Source organism: Nannobrachium achirus (assembly GCF_963921795.1).
Source record: "Nannobrachium achirus genome assembly, chromosome: 10".
NCBI lineage: Eukaryota > Metazoa > Chordata > Actinopteri > Myctophiformes > Myctophidae > Nannobrachium > Nannobrachium achirus.
Window position 1 is genome coordinate 11,365,937 of NC_137819.1, and position 22,726 is coordinate 11,388,662.

At 41.9% G+C, this 22,726-nt stretch overlaps 2 protein-coding genes across 2 annotated transcripts in view; both read right to left on the reverse strand.

Annotated features, from left to right (window-relative positions):
- The window catches only part of LOC308293400 (NACHT, LRR and PYD domains-containing protein 3-like), a 323,097-nt gene extending 301,832 nt beyond the window's left edge, over positions 1-21,265 (reverse strand). Inside the window, exon 1 of the mRNA XM_080735893.1 lies at positions 21,187-21,265. Within this exon, the coding sequence (XP_080592019.1) occupies positions 21,187-21,239 (53 nt within the window). The 5' untranslated portion in view covers positions 21,240-21,265. The remainder of the gene's footprint in view (positions 1-21,186) is intronic.
- Positions 1,358-12,869, reverse strand: LOC308292287 (NACHT, LRR and PYD domains-containing protein 3-like; the record flags this gene model as incomplete). The annotated part of the gene is made up of 5 exons (XM_080734600.1): positions 1,358-1,576; positions 1,694-1,823; positions 10,072-10,170; positions 11,368-11,641; positions 11,906-12,869. 5 exons carry the CDS (start codon positions 12,867-12,869, stop codon positions 1,358-1,360), a joined length of 1,686 nt encoding a protein of 561 aa, XP_080590726.1.
- Positions 21,266-22,726: the final 1,461 nt, after the last annotated feature.

The following is a 22,726-nucleotide window of genomic DNA, read 5'->3' on the forward strand; positions in this document are numbered from 1 at the left end:
AATTTACAAAACAAAATACAATAATTTGTAGAATAGTATAACAACAATTAGTTATAATACCATTCATCAAACTCCATAATGTTCTTCAAATCAATAATAAAAAATAAAAACGATAATACTCGACGCTGTGACACCCAAACTGTGCCATAAATAATTGTTTCGGTTGAATATATACATGTAAGCATGTTGGAAATACGCATATAGTATGTGAGTTTGTGTTTTCCATGATACCAATACTAATGTGCACGCCTGCGCATGCACACACGCACACACACACACACACACGCACACGCACGCACACACGCACGTTCCCATCGTGTTAATGTGTAGTCAGACTAAAGTCCTCACTAGTATAGGAAAGCATGTGCACCTCAGTCCTCTCACGCACGCGCGCGCACACGCACACACACACACACACACACACACACACACACACACACACACACACACACACACACACACACACCCCAAGAAAACCTCACATTCATATAAAGGATACATGTATATACAGGCCAACCTTAAACCAAGGTTTCCTTCTGAAAAATAAACTATTTAGGGGATAGTTATCAAAATGAGTAGTTATGTATACAGCCATCCTGTCATCATTTTAAACCCAGCAATGTCACTATGTCGCTTACATGAGATAAATAGAGCGACACGTCGTTACTCATATTGATCAGCCAACAGTAAGTCCCTGACATAGCCTATTATAAAAGTGAAGAAAGGAAACATGAAAATACCGTCTATTATAAAAAAAGAGAGAAAAAAAAACAGTCTATCTACTCTTGTATCAGATATAACCTAGTCTAATCCCCCCCACCCCCGAGAGAAAGAGAAAGAAAGAAAAAGCGAGACAGAGAGAGAGAGAGAGAGAGAGAGAGAGAGAGAGAGAGAGAGAGAGAGAGAGCGGGGAACGAGGGAAAGAACCCAAATCCGCCCCCTAATCTGTGGTCTGCAGACAGACCCGTCTCGAAAGAACGACCGAGAGAGAGGGGAGAGAGAGAGGTGCGGCAGAGATAGATAGAGCGAGGCAGGAACATGACGAGAGAGAGAGGCACAAATATTTCGAGCCGCAAACCATACTGGACAGTACTAAGCAGCAGAGAAACAGAGAATGAACGTGTTCCAGCACAATTAGCGGCTTCAGTTCGATTCGTCCATAGTTATCACAGTTCCTTGATGTGGCTAATGTCAAATAATAGTTTATAGACGGGCGAGTTCAGAGCAAATTGAAGTCATTATTTACTCACCAGGCAGGAGAATATTAGGAATAGACAAGTATGAGAGAGTGAATCTCTCTACCTTGCGTGAGTTGTGTTACACAGTCAATACTGTAAACACATGATGCAAAAGTGTTTTATGATGATGATGCTTCTGCTTCAGCTGGCTCAGCCTCCGGTGTCGCGCTGGCTGGTTCAACGTTGATCCTGGCATACTCCATGGCCTCGTCCGCGTTCTGGAACTGCTTTTCCCCTCCATCGTGTTTAATGAAGAAGCGTGATGGGTAAATGATGCCGTAATCCTTACATCCTCGTTCACGTAGCAGACGTTTCACTTCTCTGTATTTGAGCCTTGCCTTGGCCACAGGTGGGGGAAAATCTTCATTTATGGAAATGATATTTCCTTCAAAGTGGAGGGGTCCCGATTGTCTGGCACGTTTAATGATGTCAACACGATCTTGATAGTAGTGTACCTTCGCCACGATGACACGGGGTTTGCCCTCCATCCCCTTTACAGGGAATCCTCTGTGCGATCTGTCGATCACAATGTCACGGTCCAAGTTCAAGGCTTTCTTTAGTAGTTCAGAGACTGCTGCTGGTGAACTTGAATGAGTAGAAACGACGTTTGATATGCGTATAGTGTCTCTACGCTGACGTCCCTCCAAATCGAGGCATTTTGCTTGTAGACTGTACACCTCGGACTCAAGTTTGCATATTTTGGTCTGCATCAATGTCACGTCGTCTGAACAAGTCGATAAGCCCCGCTCCATCTCCGCCATGTTGGTTTTCACCGCATCCACTTCAGAGCGAATTGTTGCATTATTGTTTGCCACTTCTGTTTTAAGTGAATGCAGCTCAGACTTGAGGCCGTCAAATTCTTTAGTCATCATAGAGGTTAATTCAGTCTTGATCAGTTCCACAATGTCCTTTTTCAGCGAGGAAAGTATCTCAGCTTTCAGGTCTGCCGCGCCAGCCATTGTGTCACCTGGCCGAGAGAAGAGGCTCTCCTCCTGGGGAGAAGAATCACTACACCCCGCGGCTTTAGGCTTTGCAGCGGGGGTTCCCGCGGCGTAACTGAACTTACGCAAATTGTGAGCCATGTAGTTGAGAAAGCCAGGAATCAACTAGTATATCATAAAGTTAACAGGTTCGGAGATACTTTATGGTCATTTACGGGCAAGTTGTGTTTGGAAAAATACTTTTATAAGCGGAATCTTGCGGAGCATGTCAAACACACAACCTACTGCATGTCTTGCTCGTTAGCGCCCCCATTGAAATGTACTTTGAATGCTTTTGCCTTTTTCTATTTCTGTAAAAGCTTTTATTTCTTTAATAAATTTACCTGCAAAATATATCATTCAAAATCTGATTTTTATAAGCATCATTATGAAATGTATAACCATAGAGATCTGCTTAAATAGGGTGTGTTGAACCTATAATCTAAGTGTGGCCTAACTTGTTGGGATATTGATTTGAAGGTTTAGTTAATATTCAAAAACACCTCCTTGGATCTAATTATCCTAGATTCAAAATAACTACTCTGATAATACAACCAACAGTCAGATCCAGCAGCGAGCTACAGTTAATCTCAGGTTACAGAGGAGGACCAATGCATTGGGTCATAGGCAGAGGTTTCTGATGTTGAAATTAGGAGGGACTGAGAGATGGATGTAGTTAGATTTCAGAGCGAGTCGTTGCAAATATACGCTTAAAGTTGTCTATTGTTATTTAGACTTCTAAAACCTATTGAAATGGATAGCGTAACGCCATCCTGTATGGGATTGCGTGGATTAATAACAAACTATGACTAAATGTTCGTCGACTCACTTTTTTTTTTCACTGACGAAAACTAAATAAAATCTAAACTCTGACTAAAACTAAAACTAAATATAATTGACAATTTAGTCAACAAATAAAAACTAGACTAAAATGTTAGGGAGGGACTAGTGGAGAAGAGATGCAGTAGAAATAAAATAAATGTTGCTGAAAATGGCAGATCTACAAGCTCGCGAACGCGTCACGCTGTGGTACGTTGTGAGCTTGTAGATCTGCTACCGGTATATTCAGCATGCAGCCAAACGTAAAATCATCATTTTAGTCGACTAAATCAACTGAAGATTTAGTCAAATAAATCATATGATATTTAGTCGACTAAAACTAGACCAAAACGAAAACATTTCAGATGACTAAAATATGACTAAAACTAAATGGAGTTTTATTCAAACCACTTTGACTAAAACTAAATTAAAATCTGCTGTCAAAATCAACACTACTTTCTTCCCTGCAGTTACGACGGCTTTGTTTAAACGTGGAGTTAAACACACACACACACACACGCACACACACACACACACACACACACACACACACACACACACACACACACACACACACACACACACACACACACACACAATCAGTCAATCTTTTTTTTATATTGCAGATCAACAAGCTCACAACCCGTTTGTTTGTTTTCACTCTAAATAATTAAAATGCACCGTCGCTGTCGGTGGAAAATCTAAACATTTAAAATAGTGAAAATAACTGATCTACAAGCTCACAACCAGGTCTGTGTCTGACGACAACACAGTAAGATCTACAAGCTCACAACCAGGTCTGTGTCTGATGACAACACAGTAAGATCTACAAGCTCACAACCAGGTCTGTGCCTGACGACAACACAGTAAGATCTACAAGCTCACAACCAGGTCTGTGTCTGATGACAACACAGTAAGATCTACAAGCTCACAACCAGGTCTGTGCCTGATGACAACACAGTAAGATGTCTTAAAGCCTCCAGGTTGAGAAGTGACATTCTGAGAGAAAATATGTTTACATGAAGTTTATGTGAAATGACATCAATGTGGAAAATACACACTGGGGACCCCCACAATAATCATTATTAAACTGGGAACCCCCCAAATAATCAATAAATAATTTTAACTATACACGTGTAATGTTTGTTGGTTTGTTTACTGTTGAGAAAACAATGTTCCACATTAAGTTAATCATCTGGGGACCCCCTCCCCCACCAGAACATTTTCGAGGTTTGTGTGACAGTCCTTTATGGGGCATTTGGGAAAATACGGAAAAAACCCCGTTCCGTATTGATTCGATACGAACATTTAAAGCTATACTGTGTAAGTTGCTCAACTAGTGGTCAGTAGCGGTATTGCCTTTTTTGTCCGTTCTTCGCCCGCCGTCGCTGCGGACCACCGGAGCGGGGCCGCAAACCACCGCGACCGATACGAATCCGTAGAGGGGTAGAACGTAATTTTTGGGGAGTAAGAGGCAAGAATCCTTCACCATCGTAAACGCTGTTGCTGAGGGAGGCTACTTCCTGAAGAGACGCAGCACACGCTGTGCAATCCCTACTTTTTTTAATTATAATTTTTTTGTACTTTTAAAACATACTTTACAAATTCAGAATCCGTCACAATGTTACATATTTTGAGCTTGTAGATCTGCGATTTTTGTCTAATTTTCAAATATAGACGATCCAAAAGCTCTGAATGCATGGTGAGCTTGTAGATCGGTTGTTTTTGGAAATATATATATATCTATATATTTATATCTATCTATCTATCTATCTATCTATCTATCTATCTATCTATCTATCTATATATATATATATATATATATATATATATATATATATATATATATATATATATATATACTGTACATCTACAAGCCATATAATCAAATCTCTGCGATCCTGGATTCCAGCATCAACATGTCAACTCAGTCAAATGTGAGCATTCTTTAATAAAAAAACATGTTTTATTAGCCTGTTATTTGGTGGTGTGTTTAAACTTAGTCTTGCTGGTGTTAAGGACCAGGCCAAGAGCAGAGAAACCTTTATCCTGAATTTTCAGGATAGGATCCTTTGTTTTCAGAACAGCATCTGGGGAGGAGTCAACCAAGCATACAACAGTGTATAAAATGACAATGTGTGATATTGACACAGACAGACAGATACTCACATCTGGTAATGAGTTGAGGATTAAGCCAATCTTCTCCTCCGTGTTTCACTCTGTAGGAAGTAGAACAACAATGCATCAATGTCTCAGTGTCTAACATTTAAGGAGCCCGTTTCTACTACTAGCAGACTACGGCTGCTATGACGCAATCGCCGTTGTGGTCCAAATTGTTAAGCAAACAGCCGTCAGCGACGGGGTCCCACCCCTTTTACTGAGCGCTTTGGTTCCCATGGCGAGATTGTTTTATTGTTAGTTTAAGTTTACGGTTATGGTTAGGTTTACAATAACAACTCAAAGACCAGCAGTCACAGGTCTATCCATTATAAAGGCGTTTTTATTTTTCTACATAAGTCGGCATGGTATGCTGCATATTCTAAAACGGCTAGTTCCATTCCTTGATTCTGATTGGCTGGGTGCCATGGTATACCTGAGACTGTAACCCATACCTTGAATCAGTTTATATCAAAGCCAGGTGCGTTATTTCTTTCCACTGTGCCGTGAGGCTGAACTAGAGAAGCGAGCGTTTGATTTCCTCTCAAATCCTGCCGTGCGGGTGCTTCTAAGCACCGCCCGCATGCATAGGACAGTGACTGAATGGCTCCTGGCGGGGCTTGTAAAGGCAACAAGCGCCCTCTATTCTCCAGGCACCACTCGGCTGTTTAGCTTAGGTTGCTATGCTAGCGTTTTTTATGTGATACATAGCAGCTAAATCTGGATGAAAATAAACATGTTTATGGATCGAATATGGTTCTTAACATGAGACTGATCTAACACAAGTGTTGTTTCCCTATTTGTTTTTTGCAAAAATAATGACGTGACTTTATAAACACACACTGGCTTCCGTAAGTCCCGTTCCTGCTGGTAAACGCAAGGATATGTCTCTTCCTGGTGGCGGAGAAGTGTACTTTTTTCTTTAAATAATGCAATGCTATGATATTCATGTTGCAATATTGTGACCGTTTTAGAAAAGCAATAAGCCACGCGAGGCTTGTGGTTACCGGGGGAGTATACACCGGCTGAGAGGGTCGGAAACACTCGGCTGCGCCTCGTGTTTCCCAACGCCTCTCAGCCGGTGTATACTGCCCCGGTAACCACTCGCCTCTTGTGGCTTATTGCTTTATCGAGCAGGTAGCAACAATGTACGTGTTTTGGTGTTAAGCTGCACATCGGAACGTAGGAACTTCCCGACGAAAAGTTTGGTAGTCGGAGACAGTATGGAAAGCCCTTTAGTCAGGCATTACTTGGGAGATAATAAGCTATGATCTTTTTTTCAGTGACATGTTGTTTAATCAAATTACAACAACAACTTTACCTTATGTTTAATCAAACTACAACAACACATTTACCTCATGTTATGTTTAATCAAACTACAACATGTTTACCTCATGTTATGTTTAATCAAACTACAACAACAGGTTTACCTCATGTTATGTTTAATCAAACTACAACAACAAGTTTACCTCATGTTATGTTTAATCAAACTACAACAACACGTTTACCTCATGTTATGTTTAATCAAACTACAACAACACGTTTACCTCATGTTATGTTTAATCAAACTACAACAACACGTTTACCTCATGTTATGTTTACCAGTAATCAAACTACAACAACATGTTTACCTCATGTTTATGTTTAATCAAACTACAACAACATGTTTACCTCAGCTCCTGGAGTGGACCAGGGTTCAAACATTTAATCGCACGTCCAAAAAAGTGCAGTTAAAAGGAATGTGCGTTAACTCGGGATCATGTTAACTCTGACAGCCCTAAATACACAAATACGTACACATCTATGTGTGACTTTGTGTCAGAGTGAATACTCTGTTCAGAGACACATGGGGGAGTTAGTGCACATTCAGTGCACTAACATGGACACAGCTCAAGTCTACTCACTTGCAGTTCTCCAGGACTGGAACATTCACCATGCTGGAGCTCAGGTCCAGCTCTCTTAGGGAGGGATGAGAGCTTACAGCTGAGGCCAGAAGTTCACAGCATCTCTCTGACAAGTAGCAGTCAGCCAGTCTGAAAGAAGAATGAAACACCAGATTGATTGATTGATAATCATATTCGAACAGGGGACCCCCACCCTGACAAGCACTTGCAACAGTGCCTTGCTGTGAGCTTGTAGATCGGCTATTTTCACAATGTTTTCCTCTATCTTACGCAATATTTGACAATTTTGGTGGAATTTGGCCAAATGCGTTTTAAAAGGGTCTTACTCAAGTCATTAAATTGTACCTTACATTAGGCTAGGGGTCTTCAACAGGGGGTCCGCGACCCCTAGGGGGTCCGCGGAGGTACTGCAGGGGGTCCAATTATTGATTGAAAAAAAAAAAAAAAGATTTCAATATTTTTTTTTGCCATTTTTCACATTTATGTTAAAAAATAAATCATGATTCTATCCATTTTGAATAGCTTGAATACATGATTACTATGCAATTAACAATATTATTGTTGATATTATTGACATTTGTTCTCAGTTAATACGGCTCACCCCTGCTCACTGTAACTTTTACATAAATAAAAAATATGTCGTAGCCCCGACCCCCCCACCCTACGAGGTGGTAGGGGGTCCCTGCTCCATCTCCCCATCAGTTTGGGGGTCCCCGGCCTGAAAACGTTGAAGACCCCTGCATTAGGCTAATCATCTGGGGACCCCCACAACAATTTGGGGACCCCCTTGGGGTCACATGTCGATGCTAGATCATATTTTCGATGCACATATCCCGTGTGTGTAAGTAGCCTATAAATACCACAGCATTCATATTATATTCATATACAGTAACATAATAAAACAGAAGAGATCAAAATAAATCAGGTACATGTATCTTACCGTAGAATCTCCAGTCTGCAGTGCAGACTCTTCAGTCCTTCACAGAGCAGCTCCACTAGTCCTGAGCCCTGCAGGTTGTTTTCACTGAGGTCCAATTCTCTCAAATGGGAAGGATTAGAGCTGAGAGCTGAAGCCACAACTTCAACCTCTGTCTGTCTGAGCTTACAGCCAACAAGTCTGTAAATGCACATTAAATAAGAGATTATCAAAACAAATAATAAATAGTGGGAGTTAAATAAAATATAATATAGTTATCCAGACAACAGTATTTAGCGGAGCAGAGTGTGGAATAAACAACATCACTTGACAGCACAGAATGACTGTACGGAGGAAGATAGCAATTTTTATATAAAAGATTTCAACCAGCAGTTGAAGGTGTGAAATGAAGACTGAACTACATTGCATATTTACTGTCTAAACTGTGTAAAAGCTTCCAGCATTCAGTCTCTCTATTTCTCAAGCTGGGCCACAGCTGCAGGATTTGATTTCGCTTTGAGGTGAAGCGGCGACGGAATGTTAGTTTACATTTCTCCCAATATTATAACATTTCATAAGCTATAATATGGAGGTTATGTGAAGAGACAAGAGACGGAACCAGGAAATGCAAGTGATGCTCCCGCCAGCTGGACAGTTGAGTTATAAGAATGATGAAACCACTCCTTGTTGATAAGTTTTGTCAACCCCAGGAATGTGAAAACAGCAGCTCCAAAGATTGCAGCAAACAACATGTGCACAGATTGTTCTTTCATTCAAATAAAAATATAATTGGTACATTTTCCATTCATTCTCATCACTATAAGGACTTCCACCATGGCCTGTGTTGCGAGCATAACTAGATTCGGTTTTCAGAGGTGGCCAGCCAGTCCTCGACCAATCAGGGTACAGTATGGCCGTAGTTATGTTATGATGTTGAGTTATGATGGTCAAAATAAATGTTTTGTCGCTCTGAATTAAGACCGTCTGCTAAATGCCTAGATTGTAAACTACTGAACTAATAAAATGCCACAGTCTCGTAGTAAATCAGTATCATACATATCCTGAAGCTGGAGACATAGCCCTACCGATATTCAGTGATTGGGTCTAATGATCAAAACGAGAACATTATAATGGTGTAAAACATCTATAAAAAACTATTTCCATGCTGTAAGGCCAGATGTTATGTTTTATTGTTAACATAAAAAAATGTTTTAGTGTTTTATTCTCTTTTAACAGATTAAAGAAGAAGCTCAACTGGTGAACTGTGGCAGTTGCAATAAAAGGATTGAAACTGGAGTTTGGACAAACATACTGTATGTGGTTTGTAGTTTGACTCTACTCCACGGATAAATATTGTGAAAATAGCCAAACTACAAGCTCCCAACGCCTCGCAGTGAGCTTGTAGATCGGCTATTATCACAATGTTTGCCTCTTCCTTCTGTAATATTTGACAATTTTTCCAATTTGGTTTTGATAAGGTCTTAAAAGTAATAAAATTTTACCTTTAGAAATGTGCCCTGTATACACTTATACTGTTTGTTGGTTTGTTTACTGTTGAGTGAGAAAACAATGTTGCACATTAAGATAATAATCTGGATTAGAGCCCCTTTGAGGGTCTTGACCCACCATTTGGGAGCCTCATGCCAATAGGCTAATCAAACTGATTGGTACAGTAGGTAGATGCAGGATATTGATTATCCGTTGATCTATTGCGTACCTCTGTAAAGTTTGATGACTAATGCATACAGCCAACGGGTGGCACGTCGAAAATAGCCGATCTACAAGCTCACAGGCTTTGCGTCCTCAACGTGTTGTGATCTTGTGGATCAGCTATTTTCTGAGCGCAATCCTGTTGTATGACGAAGTAGCCCTTACATTTGTCTTTACATTTGCTTTAAAGGGATATTACACTTTCAAACACGTCTACACAGGCACATAGGCTTGCGTTACCATGAAATCAAGCTTAAAACATTCTCACACAACATTCAGATTATATTCACATAATACATTATAATAAAAAAGAATTGATCAAAATAAATTGAGAAAATGTATCTTACCGTAGAATCTCCAGTCTACAGTGCAGACTCTTCAGTCCTTCACAGAGCAGCTCCACTATTCCTGGGTCCTGCAGGTCGTTTCTACTGAGGTCCAATTCTCTCAAATGGGAAGGATTAGAGCTGAGAGCTGAAGTCACGACTTCAACCTCTGTCTGTCTGAGGTTACAGCCAACAAGTCTGTAAATGCAGATTAAATAATAGATTATTTATACATAGTTCACTGTCATGGAAGTTAACCACTTAAACCCTATGTGGTTGAGCGGAGTCCCTCAGGGCTCTATACCAGTGTCTTGTGTTATTGTGGGGAAAGCGTTAGCTGACTATAAAACCTTTGCTTGTGTCAGGTTGCGAGGAATTGTGAGCTTTTAGTAGCCTACAAGTATTAGCATCGGATGAAGAGGCAGTCTGGATACAATATGTGAACCAATCCCCATGTGGGATAACCTATTATTTCAAGATATTCCTTTCCTCTCAGTGATGAATATGAAGCAATCCATAATCTATCAGGTAACAGTGTTCCAGTGTCCTATACATCCTAGTATCATAATCTATCAGGTAACAGTGTTAAGGTGTCCTATACATCCTACTATCATAATCTATCAGGTAACAGTGTTCCAGTGTCCTATACATCCTATAGTATCATAATCTATCAGGTAACAGTGTTAAGGTGTCCTATACATCCTACTATCATAATCTATCAGGTAACAGTGTTCCAGTGTCCTATACATCCCAGTATCATAATCTATCAGGTAACAGTGTTCCAGTGTCCTATACATCCTAGTACCACAATCTATCAGGTAACAGTGTTCCAGTGTCCTATACATCCTAGTATCATAATCTATCAGGTAACAGTGTTCCAGTGTCCCATACATCCTAGTATCATAATCTATCAGGTAACAGTGTTCCAGGGTCCTATACATCCTAGTATCATAATCTATCAGGTAAGGTACCTTAGATTCTAATCTATTCTTATGTTTAACTGTAATGGCAGATTGACTCTAGGATGTTTCTATTCACTTGACTACTAACCGAGCCTTCCTGCAGTTCCTCACAGCTGGGATCAGTCTGTTTCTAAACTGCTCTGATGTGTTGTATTTCTTCAGGTCAAACTCTTCCAGAACATCCTCAGACATCTGCAGCATGAAGGCCAGAGCTGAACACTGGCTCCCAGACAGTTTCTTATTTGACCCATTCTTCAGGTACTTCTGGATCTCCTGATGTAATGAGTGGTCATTCATCTCCATCAAACAGTGGAAGATATTGATACATCTGTCAGGAGAGGCATCACGAGAGCACATCCTCTTCAGGTTCTCGATGGCTTTCTGGATCTCCTCTGGACTTTTCTGTATCTGACCCAGTAGGCCATTTAACAGACTCTGGTTGGACTCCAGTGAAAGGCCATGAAGGAATCGAACAAGTAAGTCCAGGTGGCCATTTTTACTCTCACGGGATTTTTTCATAGCAGCTTTCAGGAAGTCTGAGAGGGAGCTCTCACTCTTGTATTGTTGGCCTTTCAGGAATGCCTTCAGTACCTTCGTGTTATTCTGTTTGAAACAGTGGAACAGGTAGACTGCAGCCAGAAACTCCTGGATGATCAGATGAACAAAGCTGTAGACTGTTTTCTGGAAGAGCACACTCTGTCCTTTGAAGATCTTTGTGCACACTCCTGAGTACAGTGAGGCATCTTTAACATCTAGACCACACTTTTCCAGGTCTTCTTGGTAGAACATGATGCTACTTTTCTCCAGATGTTCAAATGCCAGCTTTCCCAGCTTCAGAAGAACTTCCTTGTCAGTCTCTGTGAGGTGCTGTTGATTAACCTCATCTGTCTCACCATACTTCTGATTCTTCCTCTTTGTCTGAACCAACAGGAAGCGGCAGCACATCTCAGTCACGGTCTTGGGCAGCTGTCCTATCGTGTGTGTCATCAACATGTCCAGCAGAATGGTAGCAATGATCCAACAGAAGAGTGGGATGTGACACATGATGTGGAGGGTCCTTGATGTCTTCAAGTGTGAGATGATTCTGTCGGCCAGCTTCTCTTCACTGATTCTGTTCTTTAAAGACTCCTCCTTCTGGGGGTCTGGGCTGGTCTGTTCCTCATCACTGAATCTGTTCCTAAAGTACATCTCCTTCTGGGGGTCTGTGAACCCTCGTACTTCGGTCACCATGTCAACATATTCAGGAGGGATCTGATTGGCTGCTGCAGGTCTGGTGGTTATCCAGAGGAGGGCTGAGGGGAGCAGATTCCCCTCGATGAGGTTTGTCAACAGAGCATCCACTGATGATGTCACTGTGACATCAGAAACACTGTTTTTTTGGAAGTGGAATGAAGACCTGCTTTCATCCAGACCATCAAAGATGAAGCCAACTTTCCAGGCAGCGAGCTGCTCTGCTGTGACCTTCTTTAATGTTGGGTGGAATTCATGGATCAGTGTGAGAAGACTGTACTGCTCATCTCTGACCAGGTTCAGCTCCCGGAATGAAAAGGGAATCAGGAGATCTATATCTTGATTTTCCAAACCCCTTGCCCAGTCCAGAATGAACTTGCGCACAGAGAATGTTTTTCCAATGCCAGCGATGCCCTTGGTCAGAACTCTTCTGATGGGTGTCTCTCTGCCAGGGCGGGGTTTAAAGATGTCACAGCAGTTGATTGGTTCGTCATGGAAGGTCTTCATGTTGGGAGCTGTCTCAAGCTGTATCACCTCATGTTGCCTATTAACCCCTTCACTCTCTCCCTGTGAGATGTAGAGCTCTGTGTAGGTGCTGGTGAGGGAGGTTCCAGACGCTTCTGTCATGTGGTCTTTCACGTCATCAAGACTCTCTAAACTGACCTTATAATCCTTCAAGTCATCCTGCGGACTGACATCTGAAATGAGAAGAAAATGTATATTTTAAACATTCAGTTTCATATATAATGTTGCATCTTTACAGTACTAATTAAATGCCCTTCAGAAAATATGCAATTTTCTAAGAAAAACAGCTAAAAGTAACAACACAATATCAGTTGTTTTTGTTTTTGAGTTAACAGTTGGTTGTTTAGCGTCATTATTTGCACTTAGATACTCACACTAATTTAAACACGTAGTCTGACTTTGATTTCTGAAATGTATGCGTTCAATTCATTAATATGAATTTGTAATTAGTGCAAATGATATCCAGTCTTACTTTGTCCAGGTGTGGTGTGACTGGGTGTCTTCAGTCCAGGTGTGGTTCTGGATCTCTTGGACACCTGCTCTGTCACAACACAACCACTCCTCTTCCTCTCTCTGTGGAGATGAAGACAACTTATTATGACTATGGATAATGACTTATCAATACATATCAATCAATACATATCAATATCACTCCAAGGCCTGAAACATACTTAATATAAGAATGCAAACACAAATGACAGCAACCGATCTGCATACAACAAACACATGGTCCAGTTGTACATTGTAAACATGCAACATGTTTTCATCAAAACTGTCCCCGTTCAAATTTGCTTCCATAATGATGACAGTCAGACAGATCACTTTGTCATGTTATAGTGTATATATTGTACAGGAGGATTTACATACTGTGTGTGTGGAGGTCCAGTCATTTTATTTGTATGTAGTATGAGAGAGTAGAACTGTTTTGGGCTCTTCAATGTTGAAACAACAGGAAAAACAACAAAAAAATAGCAATAGAAACGGTAATAGTTTGATAGTTTGTTGTATAGACAGACAGACAGATGGATAAATATTCCAATCTATGTCCTCGTCTATATTTGCTGTGTTTGTGTGTGTGTGTGTGTGTGTGTGTGTGTGTGTGTGTGTGTGTGTGTGTGTGTGTGTGTGTGTGTGTGTGTGTGTGTGTGTGTGTGTGTGCGTGCGTGCGTGCGTGCGTGCGTGCGTGCGTGCGTGCGTGTACTGTATGAAAAGGCTCAGTGCAAATGTTTACAATAAAGGATGCCGATAGTTAATGTCTTGTGTCCATAATGTTTGTACAGAACCAGACTGATAGTTAATGTCTTGTGTCCATAATGTTTGTACAGAACCAGACTGGGAACAGAACCCATGGAAATTACATGTGACACCAGGCAGGGTTGGATATAGTTTCAGTCTTTGACCGATGGTTCTAGACTTACAGGCCGAAATGTAAAGTGGGCTGGTATAGCACCACCATGAAAATATAAACATAATGCAGGGATGTGCTTCCTTGGTCTATTGGCAGTGATTGAAATGTCATTAGCGAAAAAATGAAAACATTTTATAGTAATTTGCACATGTCACTTTGTCATGTTATAGTGTATAGGAGGATTAACATACTGTGGAGGACCAGGTTCATCACTGAAGGGGGGAGGATATCCTTTAGACTAGTCACTCTTCATAGACAGTAGGCTGGGTGTTGAAGACTCTGCTCTGTGACTTCTGGAATCATACAAATGTTTATACATTTATCATGTGAATGAAAAAGTCATTCCCCAACAGCTCAACCGACTCATCATCCCCCAGGTCACGTGAACGGGGGAGTTTCTGACGGGACTGAGAAAATGATACGACACCGGCTTTCCCTTGTGTATCGCGGCTACAGGCAGCAGCACGCACCTAGCGTGGCTGGCTTTTTGGTTTGGCAGGGCCCTACACAGCCTGCGTAGTGTGTATAGCGTGGACCGGCTCTGGCTTGTCAATTTAGTAGTTTGCTAGATAAACCACAGACAGACAGACAGACAGACAGACAGACAGTGGCTTGACCTTCAACCTGGCAGAGATAACAATCAATCACTTCACCACTGAACACATTGTTGTGATTTGTACAACTTCATTCACAAACTGATCACACACTTTAAAGGTAACGATTGAATATGAAAATGTCTTGTTTCATAGTAATTTGCACATGTAACTTAGCATGAGATCACTTTGTCATGTTATGGTGTTATTGCGACCACAGGTCGCTAGTATGAAAGCCACCAGATCCTGTCTGTCACTCAACATCCCTCATTAATTTGTCACTCAAAATCCCTCATTAATTTGTCACTCTTCTGACATAACAATGAGTACTGCTTGCATCTGAGCTCAAGGGGTAATGGCCACCCTCTAGTGCCACGCTACTCAACCCGTGGCCCGCTTTCCACATGTCTGTGCGGCCCGTCATGATCATACCAGTAACAATATTATTATTGTAGATCGGCTATTTTTGGTGAATGGATGCTTGGGTTTGAATGATTGAATAATAAGTATAAAGGCCTATTTACAGTATTTTAAATCCGAAGAAAGACTTAGCCTAATTTCATTTCAAGGATATCATTTGAGTCATTGATTTGAATTGTTGCACTCTGACTGTTACAATCTGTTCAATTCAATTCAAAGGAGTGTTATTGGCATGAGAAAATATATGTCACGATATGTCAGCTATGGCATATATCGTCACTGTCGGGCAGAAACCTCGTATCTCCAAGTTTCAAATTTGTAAATAAAGTAATAATAATAATAATAATGATGGATTGCATTTTTATAGCGCTTTTCTAAGCAAGTTGCGAACTCAAAGCGCTTACAATGTTCCATTCATTCATACATTGGGAAGCCCTGCTTCATCATATAAGGCCGTCGCACAAAGGTAGTGAAAACAGCCGATCTACAAGCACAAGTGCTTGTGTCTTCCGTGAGGAAGAAGCCCAACAAATCCACGGTGAGGCCTTTAGGAGGGCCATTCAAGCCGCAAGCGGAGCCTGCAGCACCACCTTGCCCAAGTGGAGCTTGGAGTACTACCACCGGCCAACCCTTGCAGCCCAACCACCTGCAGCAGCTGAATGGAATGTTCTGAACCTGGTGAGAGCAGGAGAGGACCTGGTGAGACGTAGGGGGAGCCCGGCCAGGAGTCAACCCATAGAGCCTAGTTCTTCCATGCGCCAGAGTGGCGCTGCCCCCAATCCCGGCGGAATAGTTCCGCTGCAGCACATTGAGTGACCCTGGTCTTTCCCTAATAGGACTGATCGTGGATAGCTACTGGGACGTAAGTCGGGACTTGATCAACCCCGGCTGGGTCACCTGGGCGAGGGTGTATGATGTTGCGAGACCCGAAACACCCGTCGACCCCAGGCTACATCACTGATGATACGTCCCAGTTGCATCCTCGTGATGTTTTTTTTTTCATTAGATCGGCTGTAGATCAGCTTGTAGATAGGCTTTTTTCACTAGTTTAAATCATTTTTAAAATGAAAAACGGGTTTGGACATACAAAGTTTTCAGCCGACAACGACGATATGGAGCTCTACATTAGACTGATGCCAGCACACTAGATGTCTTTGCCTGCCTGTCTTTGTCTTGTCCTGGTCCAGATATGGAGTCCAGGTCAGACCCAGATAAGTCAGTAGAATGTGTCGAGTAGCTCCACATATGGAGCACCAATATGTCAGGGATCTCCATCCTTCTGCTGAGCTGTGATGAGATTGATGACATCAGGGATCTCAATATATGGGGCTATATCCTTTATCCTTTTGCTGAAATATATTGATGACATCAGGGATAACCATATTGCGGGCTATATCTCCATATATGGGGCTATATCCTATAGTCTGCAAGTGCACATGTGCGCGACCTCACCTTTTACATATCGTGACATCAGTGAGATGTCACGAGCACACAGCCAAGCACTATATAGAGGGTGCTTCTTGCCCTTAGGGCGTCTTACCACTATATTTAGGAGGATTAACATACTTTGGTTCACGATTCATGATTGAAATGTATTTTTTATAGTCATTTGCACATTTCATTATTGTATAGGAGGATTAACATACTTTGGTTCATCACTGAAGAGGGGAGGGTATCCTTTAGACTGGTCACTCTTCATAGACACACAGCTGGGTGTTGGAGACTCTGCTCTGTGACTTCTGGAATCATACAAATGTTTATACATTTATCATGTGAATGAAAAAGTAATTTTATTTAGAGTAGATCTGTTTTTGGCTCTTCTATGATGTATTACCTGCTTATGGTAAATCGCTTTGGATTAAAAGTGTCTGCTAAATGCTTAAATTGTAAATTGGAAACAACAGGAAAAAATCACACCTGTGTGAACTGAGTGGTGTAGGCCTGCACACCTTGAGGTACATGCAGGGGTTGAGGTATATGTTGTAGAAGTAAAACTATTGGAAATACTCAAGTACAAATACCTTAAAATGATCGAATCCAAAGGGTAGTGAAATTTGTGTGTGTGTGTGTGTGTGTGTGTGTGTGTGTGTGTGTGTGTGTGTGTGTGTGTGTGTGTGTGTGTGTGTGTGTGTGTGTGTGTGCGCGCGTGCGCATGCGCATGCGTCTCTGTTCTCTTCTGGGCTTGTGTTGACCTCAATGACCCCTGACCGATTGACCCCTTGCTGTGGTATGCTGTGGTGTGTGTGTGTGTGTGTGTGTGTGTGTGTGTGTGTGTGTGTGTGTGTGTGTGTGTGTGTGTGTGTGTGTGTGTGTGTGTGTGTGTACTGTGTGGTCAAGAGAGGTAGTGCAGGCTACAGACAAAGTCACACACGGACGTTTCGAAACACAGGAGTGGCTCTACCACTCAAAAACACTCTACCAACAGCAGAAACAAAATCACAGCTGATGAGGGGTCTCTGGTTTGGCAGGGTCCTACGCAGCCTGCATGCGTAGTGTGCATATAGACTGATTTCCTTGAGCACTCCCCTGTGGAGCGAGTCACCATTACTGCGGGTGCAACCCTATGTACAACCTGGGAAATCAATCCAAAACACGCATGGCTTCCGAGGCTGCATGCTAACATTAGGAGTGAGCATAGGCGGCAGGTACTGAAGACAAATTTTACAAATTATATTATAATATGTGCCCAGCATTATATAGGGTGCTTTGTGTGTGTGCCGTTGCTGCAGCCCTCCAGTGAAGATTAGCTGCTAATTCAGCAAGGCTAAATTGGTTGTCAGGCTTCAATTCGGGTCGATCATAATCAGTGTTGGGTGTAACGTCGTTAGTTATAACGACGTTAGTTTGGCGGTAGCGGAGGAACTTAACGAGTTACATTTTACAATATAACGGTTAGTTACTTAGTTATATCTTCGAAAAAGTAATCTCGTTATTTTTTTTAAAAAAGTGTCCCATTTTCACTGTTCATTTTGTTGCCACCGATTAAAAAAGAAGCCCCGAGTCACATTTCCTCCTCCTGTCTTATTCTGTCAACAAATACACGTGTGTAGCTGTCTGTCTGTCTGCCTGTCTGTCTGCCTGTCTGCCTCCCTCGTATGTCAGCCAATCACATTCCTTTCATCTCTCCAACTCTGCAACGCGCGTCATGTTGAAACCAGGAAATCAACTAATTCACTGTTGTTGACTGTTGACTTGGTGCTCTCCATCCATGTCCCACAAAACAACTACAGAAGCTGCTGCGTCCGTCTGTAATATAGCCTACGTGTTGATCGTTCCTCACAACGGGGAGATATTAGTAGCGTCCGTGCCTTTAGTTGACCGTGTGTAAAAGTCCGCGTCGGTAGGGTATTAAAATGGATTTACTGTACATCATCGGATCGTATCTGGACGGCGGACAACGGTGGATTCGGACCCGGCCATTTAACTCCGGTATAGAGCCTCCATAACAACACCACGGCACCGAGGTACTGTACAGTTTAATGCTGAGGAGCGTTGGTCTTTTGAAGAGGACGCATGAGCTAAAAGGAGGCTGCACGCTTGTCTTTTTTACCAAACTTCCACGCTGGTGGGTTTTAATGGTCGGTAACGTAATGGTAACGGTAGCTCGTTAAGTTACAATTGTCATTGGGTAGCGGAGTATCTTAACAGATTAGTTTTTCAAGTCAGTAACTAAAGTAACATAACGAGTTACTTCAAAATGTAACGATACACAACACTGATCATAATATAGTCTACCTACAAGTCTACAACATGCGTCATGCACTGACATGTGATGATGCGTGCAGCGCACAGCTCCTGGTGTGTGTGTGTGTGGCACTGTGTGCTCGCCTTAATGCAGCAGGCTCGGGTCGGAGACTTCAGCATTAAGTACGGACTTACGGAGCATGTCCCAAACATCAGTGGTGTAGTGCTAAATTTGGAAGTGGGGGGACTCATCAGCTGCTGTCCTGCTGAGGATGAGAGGACGCAGTTTAATGGGTTTATGGCCTATATTGTCTTGTCTTGGTGTTTTGTTTGTATATTCCTTATGCCTGTGTTTTTTTCACCAAGAGTCCACGACGCACATGACGCACGGGGGAGAGAGAGACAGACGACCGTCAAACGGGGCACCCATTGAAAGCCATTTCCTCTCTTAACGGTGCAACGGAAGCGCATTTCAAAACAAGAGCCTTTCTTTTTTTTCATCTATCTATACTATCGATCATTCAACACATGTTTATTTTGAAATTGTACTGGCAATAGAAGTAGCCAGATAGCCCCTACTTCATGCCACTGATGTCAGAGCCTAGAGGGCACTGCTTCACGCTATGGGAGAATTTTATTTTCTCATCGGAAGTGTGGGAACGCCGTACACGTGCGGTCCCGCCCACTACATCCCTGCCAAACACTGAGTCTGAGATAAATGTGTTGACAGTGTTATGGTCTGATTGGACATGGCGTGCGGCCGAAGGGAGCTGGTAGTGCACCGTCGTCCATCTAACACAGACACATCTCCCAAGTAAAGCCTGACTAATACTTCATTGTACGACATGCTGCATGCCGAAAGTGGCTAATTTACAAGCTCACATCGTGTAACATCCGCAACGTGTTGTGAGCTTGCAGATCGTCTATTTTCCAGACGCGGAAACTTGCAGGAAACATTGACAGGGACAAGGCTAAATTGCACAGCAATACTATTTCTTAATAGGTCTTAATAAATGTCTTCTCTTTTGATTTCGAAACAGAAACCTTGTTGTTATCCTTTCTAATACTTTCTAATACTGTTGCTTGTTATTATTAGTTCATATTTCATGATCAGTCGTTTCAAATTTCATCCTGCATGGCTATAAATTGGTCAATTCTTAAGCGTGCCCGCGCTTCAACATACAGTACAGCCTCTCCAAATGTTTGTCTCACCCGCTGCCTATGGCAGTGAGTAGATAACTAAAAGTTTCCAAAACCTGCTGTGCTGTTCTTTGTGGGAACAAAGTCCTTTAGGTTGATATTAATTTATCCACTTCTGGCAAAGATCTTTGTAACTCCTCGTGCATCAACAGACTAGAGTGACACCGCAGCCATGGCTGACTGCGCCCTCTAGAGGAGTGTTCAGGAAAACACTGGACCGGCTCTGGCTTGTCAATCTAGTAGTTGCCACAGACAGGCAGACACACAGACAAACAGACAGACAAACAGTGGCTTGGCCTTCAACCTGACATAACAATCAATCACTTCACCACTGAACACATTGTTGTGATTTGTACCTTCATTCACAAACTGAACACTAACTTAACTCATTGCGTGCCAGCGCCCTCTAGGGGCCAAAGAATGCCAGTGCATCTCTCATAGGCGAGCGCTTTAGCCTCCAGGACTACAGCTCCCAGGACCTGACGTGCTCACGTTCATGCACTGCATGCAAATGTCCCGGATGAAGATGCTAACAGAATGGCTATTCCCATTTTGTCATCTAAAAGATCATTTTTGGGCGATTTCGCCGTAAATAAATTATTTATTTATTGGATTAGGCGGAGATTGGCGATTGCGTTCGCAAATTACGGCCGGCTGGGACGTTGTTAGCTTTCGGCTAGTAGCTACAAAAATCAAGCCAGGCTTCAGAAGGCCTCTTATCATTTTTATTCATTTCATTAAATATCCCGATCTAGTTCGGGATAGGCACCCTGGAATACGTCGCGCCGCCTACAATGAACATTGGGTGAACATTGGGGGGGTCTAAACTTTATTTTAAACCATTTTCAATGGAATATATCGTCGGACAGAGTAGAATGGCTTGCTGGCTAGCGGCTAGCGAGCCGGGACCACCCACGTTGCTCCAAGCAGCTCGGGGTAAGTAAAATAGCAAATAAAAAATTGTTTTTGATCCAGAATATCCCGAACTAGTTCGGGATAGGCACTGGATGAGTTAAAAGCTAACGATTGAACATGAAAATTGTTTTTTTTTATATATAGTAATTTGCACATGTCACTTCTTCATGTTATATATTGTATAAGAGGATTAACATACTTTGGTCCATCACTGAAGAGGGGAGGGTATCCTTTAGACTTGTCACTCTTCATAGACACACAGCTGGGTGTTGGAGACTCTGCTCTGTGACTTCTGGAATCATACAAATGTTTATACATTCATCATGTGAAGGTAAAATAAATGTTATCCTATATAGTATGAGAGAGTAGAACTGTTTAAGGCTCTTCAATGTTGAAACAACAGGAACAACTACAACAAATAGCTATAGAAAGTAATACAAAGTACTTTGATGTACATAAACGGACAGACAGATACTGTAGGAAGATCTTTCAATCTATTTCCTATATTTTCTGTGTGTGTGCATGCGTGTGTTTGTGCGTGTGTGCGTCCATGCATCATGTGGTGACATTGTTTTGTGTTGTGTGGTGTTGTGTGTGTACTGTATGAAAAGGTGCAAATGGGATGAAATGTTTACAATAAAGGATGCTGATAGTTAATGTCTTGTGTCCATAATGTTTGTACAGAACCAGACTGGGAACAGAACCCATGTAAATGACATGTGACACCATGACTGTCCAAAATGACATGACAATAAGTAGAACAGAGCGCATATCTCCACCAGGCCGTGTTAGCTAAGAACAGAGAGCATATGCAGTATCTCCAGATTCTCCACCAGGCCGGGTTGGCTACAGTATCAGTCTTTGACCAATGAATTGTGCTGGTATAGCACCACCATGAAAATATAAACATAATGCAGGGATTGGCTTCCATGGCCTATTGGTAGTGTGCACAAGAAATGTGTCTCTGTCAATCTAGTAGTTTGCTAGATAAACCACAGACAGACAGACAGACAGACAGACAGACAGACAGACAGTGACTTGACCTTCAACCTGACAGAGATAACAATCAATCACTTCACCACTGAACACATTGTTGTGATTTGTACCACTTCATTCACAAACTGTGTGCGGCGGGTACTGATACTGAAGGCAAATGCTATTTGCCTTCCCCCCCCCCCCCACTACATCCCTGCCAAACACTGAGTCTGAGGTAAATGTGTTGACGTTGCCAAATTAACACTGCCTAATTTTAAAAGTCTGTTGTTTCCGCACACCCTGACGGTCACTTCTAACAATCAATCTCTTCACCACTGAACACATTGTTGTGATTTGTACCACTTGATTCACAAACTGAACAATAACTTAATTGCTGACAATTGAATACAAAAATTGTATTTTTTATAGTAATTTGCACATGTTATTTCATCATGTTATAGTGTTATAATTGTATAGGAGGATTAACATACTTTGGTTCATCACTGAAGACGGGAGGATGTCCTTTAGACTGGTCACTCTTCATAGACAGTAGGCTGGGTGTTGGAGACTCTGCTCTGTGACTTCTGGAATCATACAAATATTTATACAATTATCATGTGAATGAAAAAGTATTTTTATTTGTGTAGTATGAGAGTTTTTTGATTGATTGATCATTTTATTAGACAAAAATAGAGAACATTACTTGTATAGTCAATGCAATTGAAATGTAGTTCAGTACAAGCACAGTTAAACACCCTGCCTAA